The sequence below is a fragment of the Cynara cardunculus genome (genome assembly GCF_001531365.2).
Source record: "Cynara cardunculus var. scolymus isolate 2C chromosome LG 1, CcrdV1, whole genome shotgun sequence".
In the NCBI taxonomy this organism is placed as follows: Eukaryota; Viridiplantae; Streptophyta; class Magnoliopsida; order Asterales; family Asteraceae; genus Cynara; species Cynara cardunculus.
The window spans coordinates 2,135,216-2,145,547 of record NC_037528.1 but is presented as its reverse complement, the minus strand read 5'-3'; the positions used below and the strand labels follow the sequence as shown (position 1 = coordinate 2,145,547).

Below are 10,332 nucleotides of genomic sequence, written 5' to 3'. Positions count from 1 at the left end.
TGATTATTTTAATTAAAAATATAAATAATTTGAAAATAGGAAAACAAATAATAATGGTAAATGGTGATTTTGTTCTCGTAGTTAATAGAATGGTGGATCGACTGTTAGAGTTAGGGACCAAATTCGAAAGAAATTGAAAACCTTAAGGGTGGTTGTGTAATAAACAAAGTTTAGGGAGCAAATCTGTAATTCACTTTATTTTTTAACGCTTCGAAACGGCAATCACTCGGAATGGTTACTGCAAAATGACTTGTTTACCATCCCCTGAAAAACGGTACTACAAAATCAGTTTTGTTGGAAACAAACAAAAACCTTCAAAAACCCCGTTCTTCTTCTTCACTATTAACCGCCAATTTTTATGGTTTACACGGCGGAGCAAGATTAAGTTCGCCAAGTTTATGCCGGAGAAATGCCAGATGAAAGAGAGATGGATGCCGATCTAAAGATGTCGAAAACGAAGCCAAATACGATAAAAATAACAACTCTAAAGTCGAAGTCATGTATCTCTGAATGCGAATTTCTCTTGGTTAATGATTTAAGGCATACATGTGATTGAGTCCATTGTTGACTTTAGGGTTTTCTTGCTTTCGATGTTTGGTTGATTTAGATTTGGATGATGTGAATAGATTGAAGAAGAAGCAAGGGCGTTTCGTTAAATACAAGCGAAATTAAAGAAGCAGATGGGGCTTCACTTACTCAAGGTATGCGTTCTAATTTGGTTAATATCGTTATCCCTATCTGTCTTCCATTTGGTTTTCATGAATTTATATCGTTAGAAAACTTTGGGATAATATTGGTTTTCATGAATTTATATGGTTACATTTGGTTTTCATATTTATTGCGGATGAGAAGTGTTAGGAAAACTATCACTCTGTTCTAGCTCAATTTTAGAACATCTTTATGCTTTAATCAATGTAATCAAACGAAAAATTAAGAAATAGGCGTTAAAACATACAAATAGTTGAATATTAAATATTCTATGCACAAATCAACATCAGAGATTTACTTGCCAAGTCAAGGTCTTTTGTCGATTACCAAATTAATATCATCCATATCAAAGATGGCTGCCATGGTCTATTGTCAAATGTCGATCCAAAAGTATAGTAATTTGACTAAGTCCTAACTTTGAACCTATGGAGTCAGAAATCTGAACTTTCTATTCAGACTTATAGAGTCAGACTTAGTTATAAATGGAGTCAGACTTTGATCTTTGAACTTTTATTCTGTTGTAACTGCTCCTCAATCTTATCCATTAACAGATATAACCACTTAACTGTCGATCTCTCATATAAATACATAAAAAAGTAATCTGATGAATATATATATATATATATATATACACACACACACGAAATCAGTGTCTTATTTTGTGTATGAAATTTCTACTTTATCCAGGTACTGATTTCATATTAACCTAAGGCATTAAATGGATGAAATACAGTATTTGGATACAGTGATTTCCGATACACGATCTAGAAATCTGTCCAATTCCAAGAATTATACAACCGCATACTCAGTTCCCAACATAAAACAATAACTCTAAGCTCGAATTTCTGTTTCTCCGAATGCGAGAATGCGAATTTCTCTTGGTTAATGATTAAAGGCATACAGGTGCTCTGTGATTGAGCCCATGGTTGACTTTAGGGTTTTCTTTCCCTTGTTTGGTTGCTTTAGGATTTGGGGATATGAATCATACATTGAAGAAGAAGCAGGGGCAGTTCGTGAAATGCAGGTGAAATTCGAGAAGAAGATGGGCTCAACTCAAGGTATCTGTTCTAATTTTGGAAATTTCTGCTTCTCTACTTTACCATTTGAGATAATATTGTTATCCCTGACTGTGTTCCATGCGGTTTTCTTGGATTTATATCGTTGTCCAATTCTCTAGAACTGGGTGAAATTTTACTTAGAAAACTTTTCTGTTTTCCAATTGAGTCTCTGAGGATGATGCATCCATTACGTTTAACCTGGTAGATTGTTTTGGTTTGACATTATGCAGTAATGGTTGTGGGCATGAATATTATGCAGGTATTGTTTGATATTCAGAGTACTTTTACGTATTTATTGAATGGAAAAATCTTATCTAGAAAGCACTGAGAAATCTTTGAACGGTTCTCCGCAATTCGTGGAAGTCGTAACTAACGGTCACATCCATTAACGGAAAAATAACAGATTCTTAAAGAAAAACTAATAGGAAGAAAAGGCCTTAGAAAGTAGGAAACTGCAATGCTACCTTATCAGCTTTCTTGCTTGTTGCTGTTATCTCCTGGTATGAACCAAAAATTCCATCCTTTTTCCCACAATTTGTGATATCCATCAATGTTTTACAGTCCCCCTTTGTTGTTTCCACTGATCTTTATTCCAAGAAACAATCATAAGGCGTCCAAGATATATATTTTTAATCTTCAATTGTGCTGCTAGTCTATTTTCTAATCTAGTTCATCTCCATTGTATCATTTTTATGATTTTTGTACTAGCCATATTACAAATGTTGATATCCCAATAAATCCTGTTGTAAATTATTGAGTGTAGGATTTGATAAAAATAACATTTAAATGACACTCATTTTTTTCCATAAATTGATAATCATGAGAAGGAGCCTTGGCAAAGAGTACGTAACTGTATTGAACAAAAGAGTACGTAACTGTATTGAACACCAAATAACAAAAGGCAAGAAAATGATATAACTGATGTTTGAAAATTTAGCTGGCTCGTTATCTTAGCACAAAACATCACAGATTTCTATCGGTCTGCAAGTCGAGTTTAAAATGCTTATTATCTTAAATTGCACCTGTCCTAGTTTATTTTTGTGTTACCAATCTTCCACATGACACTTCTATTTAAGAAGTTTTCAAACAAGTTCAACGATCACAAGCCTAAGATATCATCAATAAACCAGAAGCTTTGTAGTTAGGAAGGTCCAAATCTATAACTTCATTATGAATGTTACATCATCCATCATCACTTATGAAACATGTTACCACATTACTAATGGATAACGTCACAAAACATATGCCCCAATTTGCTCAAGAAATGAAAATGTGCAACCTTCTGTACTGTGCTAACCATCAATGGAGCCACGACGACCCAAAAACCAACAACAAATCCTAACATGATGCTAATAATCAAGCCCCAGTCCACTCCATGTGATTCATCCCCTTCTTTTTGGCCTCTATGAGGTAGTACTACTTCTCCGCAACGCTGAGTCAATGGGTCTCCACAGAGTTTGTTGCCAAAGAAGCTAGACTCATTCAAGCCTTGAAGTTGTGTGCTTGATGGGATACTTCCAGTCAAATTGTTGAAGGACACATTGAAGCTACTCAAGAAACTCAAGCCTGTCAAGCTCAATGGAAGGTCCCCAGAAAGCTGGTTCAGAGATACATCAAAGGATTCAAGTAATTCCAGATCTCCAATATTCTCTGGGATCCTTCCCATCAACTGATTTCTTGATAAATTCAATGATTGCAATGCTTGAAGGGCCATTAGCTCACTTGGGATGCTCCCAGAAAAATTGTTACATGAAAGGTCCATAACCATCACCAGTCCAAGTATAGTGCTATATGTATACTCTTGTCCCTTTGTCACCAATGAAACAATACCCATGATGTCTATATTCTCAAATTGTAAGAACAAGAATTGACCATCCGTGGAAGTTTTTTTCTTAGACAGGACACTGAAGTTGTTGAAGCATCTTGGAATATCTCCTGATAGATTATTATGAGCAAGGTCCAAGATCTGGATGTCGGTAAGATAACAGAGCTCATGAGTTATATTTCCGTCAAAACTGTTTGATCGGAGGTTGAGAATTCTCAAACTTGAAAGGTCCCTTCCAAACCATGCTGGAATTCTCCCGACGAGTTCATTTCTAGCAAGTTGAAGGATTTGTAAGTTCGTCAAGTTCTTTATGGAAACATGTAATTTTCCAGAGAGCTTGTTGTTGCACATGTTCAATGATGCAAGGGAAGATAAAGATCCCAAAGTTCTTGGAATCCCCCCTGACAAGTGGTTGTTCTTCAAGTTTAAGAATATCAAATTCGGCCACTTCATCCAGCAGTCGGGAATGACACCTGATAGATGATTATGTGCTAAATTAACACTTTGTAGACTTTTCTCACCATAAGGACACAACAAATGATGTAATGATCCCACAAAGGAATTATTTGACAGATCCAGGATCATTGCAGATGAAGTATTTGAGAGCTGAGGTAATTGCCCGCTAAACTTGTTAGAACTCAAGTTGATTACAGAGAGCGTTGCAGGGATACTGAACAACCTTCCTTGAATTTGATTTTGTGACATGTCTATATATTGTAGATTGGGGAATGATCTCCAAAATGGTTTAGGGATGGTTGATGAAATCCTGGTGTTGCTAATATCCAAAAGTATTAAATCTTTCTGCAGTTGCAGCCACGGTGGAAACTGAGGCCCTAAATTCCAAGAATTTAAATACAAGTACTGCAGCTGGAAAGAGGGAATCCAGTTTGCTTTGTGTGGTCTTAGGGTTAAGTTGTTGCCTATTCCGCGTAGGTATTTCAATCTGGTTAGATTGGCAAAATGAGCTTCTGTCACGAAACCTGTCAACAAATTGGAAGAAAGATCTAAAGTATTCAACTTCAAAAGCTGACCAAGGTTACCAGGAAGGCTGCCATTCAGTTGATTATTTGATAGATCTAACAACTCTAAAGATGACAATCCTCCAATTGAGTATGGAATTGGACCAGAAATAAGATTCTCATCAAGATCTAATGACTTCAGAAAAGATAATCGTCCTATTGAATCTGGAATCATACCAGCAATTTGGTTGTTTCCAAGTTGAAGGTGCACTAGATACATAAGTTGTTCGAGTTGATCTGGTAGATGGCAAGAAAGTCCCGAGAACTCTAGAGACAATGACTCCAAGCTCGGTGATTTGCATCCAAAAAGACTTTCAAGAAGGCTTGTGAATCTAATATTTGGAAAATAGTTTTCTCCCAGATCAATGTGTCTCAGACTGCAGAGGTTACCTAATGATTTAGGTATTGGCTTGGTGAGTCGATTTTCTGATAGGTCAAGGCTAAGAAGAGAGGAGGTCAAGTTTTGAAGGGAATTGAGAGCTGAACTCGAAACTCCACCAGAACTAATATCTATCGAAATGAGATTACTAGCTATGCTAGACAACCCTTCTAATACCAATGAACTCATGAAATCGTTCCCAGGAACGTGGCAACTCAAGAGAAGTCAAGTTACTGAAGCTATGAATACAACTACTAGGAATAGGACCCTGTAAACCACACCAACTTAAATCTAGTGAAACAAGACCGGTTATACTGTAAATCCACCTAGGCATGAAACTGTTGTTAAAATGGTTATGGGAAAGATCAAGCAAGGAAAGGGATGTGAGATTAAGACTAGCAACATGGGGGTGTATATCCAAGAGTTGACTACTAGACAAATGTAGTTCAACCAAAGAAGGAAGGGTGTTAATCACCTGAAGCCAATTGTCTGCTTTGCTAAGGTCTACGCCACTCATATCCAAATGATGCAACAAATGCACACTTGACAACCACTGCATATTCCTCATGCTAGTCAATTCAGATTTGTCAGTATCGCTGTGAAAACTTCCAAGAGCGAGGATGCGCAACTCTGTTAGATTCCCCAATTGAGGAGGGATAATTCCTCCAAATCCAGAACGTGAGAGGTTAAGATATCTCAAGTTTACAAGAGAACCCATAAAGGTAGGAACTTGGATTCCTCCAAAGGAGTTGCAGCTCAAGTCTAGATGCTTGATTTGCTTCAGATTCAGCAGGGATGGACTTAGATCCCCTCTTAGTCTCTGCTTTGAGGCTTCTTCGTATTCTTTGGCTGTGCTGTAGTCATCATGACCAGAAAGATGAATCTGATGAACATGACCAGTAAAGTTATCACAAACAATCCCAGCCCACTTACAGCAGTCCTTCTCCACACCCACCCAGGAAGCAAGTCGGTCTGCACCATCTATGAGGCCATGTTTGAACTGCAAAAGTGCGTCTTTCTCATCATCCATGCATAATACATCATTGAAGTTGTTATCAGATAGGCACAAATGAAACAAGGCCACAAGAAGAAGTAAGGTAAAGTAGCAGGAAGAGGAATGTGAAATTGGCGAAGCAGCAGTCATGTTGATTGATGATGAAGGGATTGCTAGTCACTCATGTTTTTAAGTTACAAGCATAAGCATGGAAATGGGAGGTTAGTGGATGATGAAAAGTTCCTATTTGGAGATGGATACATTTAGTGCCAAGTCAAAGTCAATTGTTGATTCCGAATGTATCTGGTGCAAATCATTTCCTTCCTTGTTCTATAATGATATTACAACTTAAATGAAAGATATTTAGTGGTGCAAAATTAACTGCTGGTGGTTTTTGTTTGACCAAATTAAGGTCAGCTCGTAATGGGTAAGGGTAAACCCGTTACCCGTTATGTTTCAACCCGTTGGATAAGAGTATGGATAAAGAAAAGTTCATCCACTTATCTACTTACCGTTACCTGACATTTTAATGGGTAGGTTATGGATAAAGTGTTTTTCTTATCCATTTACCTGTTACCCGTTTATACACACATACATATACATATAATTATATAAAGTTAAATATTAATATATTTTTTAGAATGTTATTTTATATATTGTATAACGTATATTAATTGTTATTTAATTTTCTTTTCATATTCATCAACTAAAAAGGATAATTAAATGAGAAGCAATATGGGTCGCTAAAATAAATATAACAAACATAATGTTGTCTTTAAATTTTAAATTGTTGTGTAAAATATCACATTATAACATATTTAAAACAATATTACAATGTTTGTTGGAACAAATTAGATATAAAATAAAGATTATATTTATGAACTTATATGTTGATGTTTAACAATATTATTTTTTTACCATTTATCCATTACCCGTTTCGTTACCAGCTATCTTGGTAGGTTGGGTATGGATATGAATAATTACCCGTTTCGTTAACAGCTATCTTAATAGGTTGGGTATGGATATGAATAATTACCCGTTTCATTACCCGCTATTTTAAATGAATTGGATAATGGATTAACCCTTACCCATTATAGCCATAGATGCATTCCCCTGTCCTGAATAACACCTGGTTGCTTGAGCTTTCCAAGTAAGCCTCACCTTTCCTCAGCATTCTCCAAGTAGAACAAGACACTCACATTTAGGACCCAAGCGGTCATGGATCAGTTATGGTTTTTTGGCCTAGAACCGGTTAAGGTTAATGCTAAGGCCTGGTTAAAGGACTGGTTATTGTTATATATAATATACATAACACATACATATATAAACTACCTTTTGATTTATGTCTTCTGTCAGGTGTAGTGTTTTCAGCTCAACTTCTTGTACATGACCGATAAAGTTATTGCAATGACACCTGTCCATTTGCTTAGAAGAGAGTGTTGGCACTATGTGCTCTGGACTCCAGCAGCTAGCTTGATCGATTACTTCTGATGCATAAAAAGTGATCCGAGTTCTCATCCAAATGCATAGCAATGGTTCAATGCCAGAAGCAGGGTCTAGTGTTAAAGTGCTCTTAAATTCATTTTCTTTTTTCCATTCAAGCCCATTTGTATCATGCATCGTTTGGTTTTCAAAGCTCATGTTGTAGCATTATTTTCAAAGATGTCGACTTGACAAACAAATATGATAAAATTGATTTGAGTTTGGGCTCTAAAGGTCAAAAGTGTCTAGAGGTCTCAGGTTCAAATTCAAAGAGGAATAAAAATTCTCTTTGTGGTCACGGAGATTCAAATACGGTGACTTCAAGCTACCCCAAAACAAGTGTTCGTCCTGTGATTAATGAGCTCGTATAACGGGTTGGATATAAAAAAGGTGATGATGTTGCTTATGAAGGTATTTTATACAAATCAAACTACTTCTAAGCACTTGAGTTATAGTTACACTATGGTGGTTTGTTAGATTGAATTTGATGTTAAATGGGTAATAGAATATACAAGTTGCGAAACGATCGTAAGAAAAGATCAAGATGGATCATTTTATAAATTTTTAAAACATCTGAGTTATTAATAAGAATGCATTGACGCTATTGATGCTACCGAGAAACGCATTGCATGACTTTAGGTAGCCCTTGTTAAACATGCTTTATAGGGAGGGCATTTTGGAAAAGAAATATGTCGAGTTAGATAGTCATAATTAATTGTTGCAATCTTTAAATAGTTGCAACGGTTAATGTGGTATTTAACAACCAACACAGAATAACTGAATTGAGCAACAAGAACCAACAAACAAATATACAATCAATGAGTAAAGAAAGCATCAGTAAATACTCATAGATATAACATGGTTCCACGTACAAAAGGAGGAGACTTTATCGATTCAAATATAGAAACTGATCAATCACACTATGAAATCACTTTCTTCAACAATATTTATAATTCATGAAAAGTACAAGGACTGTTTGTGTACTTGATCTTAAGACGAAGGGTTTGGATGTAAAATAGAAAAGATGTCCCCTTAATTAGACAGACAAGTCGCTTGTCCATTGAGGTATGAGTGAGTTAGTTATGTTAGTTGTGTGTTGAATGGCTTGTATCACATTCCCTCTTTTCTTTATCAATCAATTTTCTTCCATTTCTTCAAGCTTTCCAGGCCCTTCTTTTCATCAAGATGATCATCACCATACTCCATCCCTCCACCCACATCCACCACCAATAACTCGCCGGAAAACACCATTAATTCCGTCGTCATGAGAGCATTAGAACAAGATGCATCAGTGGATCAACACCCCAAGGCTCGAATTCTTCTTGGCCTCTGGATTTTCTCTCTTGTCTCTCTTGTTATTATCTATCTTGGATCAAACAAGGATGGATCTTTATCCATAACCAACATCACCCATAAGTTTTATCGTCCAAAACCACTCTCACCACCACCATCACCATCACCGTCACCTTCACTTTCACCTTCGCCATCACCATCTTCATCACCTTCACCATCACCGTCACTATCATCACCGCCATCACCATCCTCATCCCCATCACCATCACCATCACCATCACCATTATCTATGGTGAGCTTCGTGTTGATCTATGCTTGTTATTTGATTCGTACTGTATTTCCGTCCTAATAGCGTGTGTTTGTTTTGCAGATCATCGATGATGAAGAGTTTCACGGAGATGAGTTAGAAGAGGCATTGGCAAAAGCTGCAACTGAGAACAATACTGTGATCTTAGCCGTTGCGAATAAGGCCTACACCGAAGGCGATAAACCCATGCTCGACATATTCCTAGATGCATTTTGGCTCGGGTTAGATACTCACCCGCTTACGAAACACCTTTTAATCGTCGCAGTCGATCAAACCGCGTATGACAGATGCAACTTTCTAAACCTCCACTGCTACAAGCTCGAGACGGAGGGTGTCACCTACGATGGCGAGAAGCTTTTCATGTCAGACGATTTCATAAAAATGATGTGGCGAAGAACACTCTTTCTCGGCGATGTTCTTAAGCATGGCTACAACTTCATATTCACGGTTAGAACAACAATATACAACAACAAAATCGGGTTTATAGAACGTCAAAAACGTTCAAATTTCCTAATAAAATGCTTCATAAGAGTACTTAATTGTACGTACTATCTAAAATTGTTACAATAAGTTTACAGAACGTTTTTTGAACATATTAACAAGTTTTTTAGAATGTTTTTGAAATAAGGTGTTATATTAGTTATTTTACATGCAAAATTCTAAAAAATGTCTTATTTATCATTTTATGTGACAGGATATGGATGTATTGTGGCTACGGAATCCATTTCCAAGATTAACAAACGAAAGCTTGGATCTTCAAATCAGTGTCGATAACTTTAACGGCGATCAGTGGTCGGACAATAACCCGATCAACACGGGTTTCTACATGATCAGATCGAACGAAAAAACGATTGCATTGTACGACGAATGGTACGACGAGAAAGACCGTTCACCGGGAAAGAAAGAACAAGATGTGCTATTCGATCTTATGCGAAAGGGGGCATTTAAAAGGTTAGGCCTTCAGGTTAGGTTTTTAGACACAATATTTTTCAGTGGATTTTGCCAAAATAGTAGAGATGTGAATGTGGTATCCACTATTCATGCCAATTGTTGCCGGAGTATTAGAGCCAAAGTCTCCGATCTCATCGCCGTTCTTCATGATTGGAAGAGGTTCAAGGCGTCCTCCGGCGACGTGTCCAATTTTAAATGGTCGGAGCATATTGCTTGTAAGAATTCTTGGCACCGACGATGAGCACACCGTTTTGGAGTTCATGTTTGATTTTTGTAATACTTTTAAATTATACTAGAAGCGTACTCGCGCAATGCA

At 36.8% G+C, this 10,332-nt stretch overlaps 1 protein-coding gene and 1 long non-coding RNA gene across 3 annotated transcripts; both read left to right on the top strand.

Annotated features, from left to right (window-relative positions):
- The first annotated feature begins 319 nt into the window (after nt 1-319).
- On the top strand, nt 320-7,651 carry LOC112507805. Of its 2 annotated transcripts, XR_003068573.1 has the most exons (3): nt 320-701; nt 1,675-1,766; nt 7,340-7,651. It is a non-coding gene; the product is annotated as an uncharacterized LOC112507805 (long non-coding RNA). The 2 variants fall into 2 exon arrangements; XR_003068569.1 differs by lacking the exon at nt 7,340-7,651 and having other exon boundaries at nt 1,675-2,036.
- A 1,078-nt stretch (nt 7,652-8,729) lies between these two features.
- On the top strand, nt 8,730-10,257 carry LOC112519346 (uncharacterized protein At1g28695-like). Its single transcript, XM_025127410.1, has 3 exons — nt 8,730-8,994; nt 9,154-9,512; nt 9,760-10,257. Exons 1-3 carry the CDS (start codon nt 8,730-8,732, stop codon nt 10,255-10,257), a joined length of 1,122 nt encoding a protein of 373 aa, XP_024983178.1.
- Nucleotides 10,258-10,332: the final 75 nt, after the last annotated feature.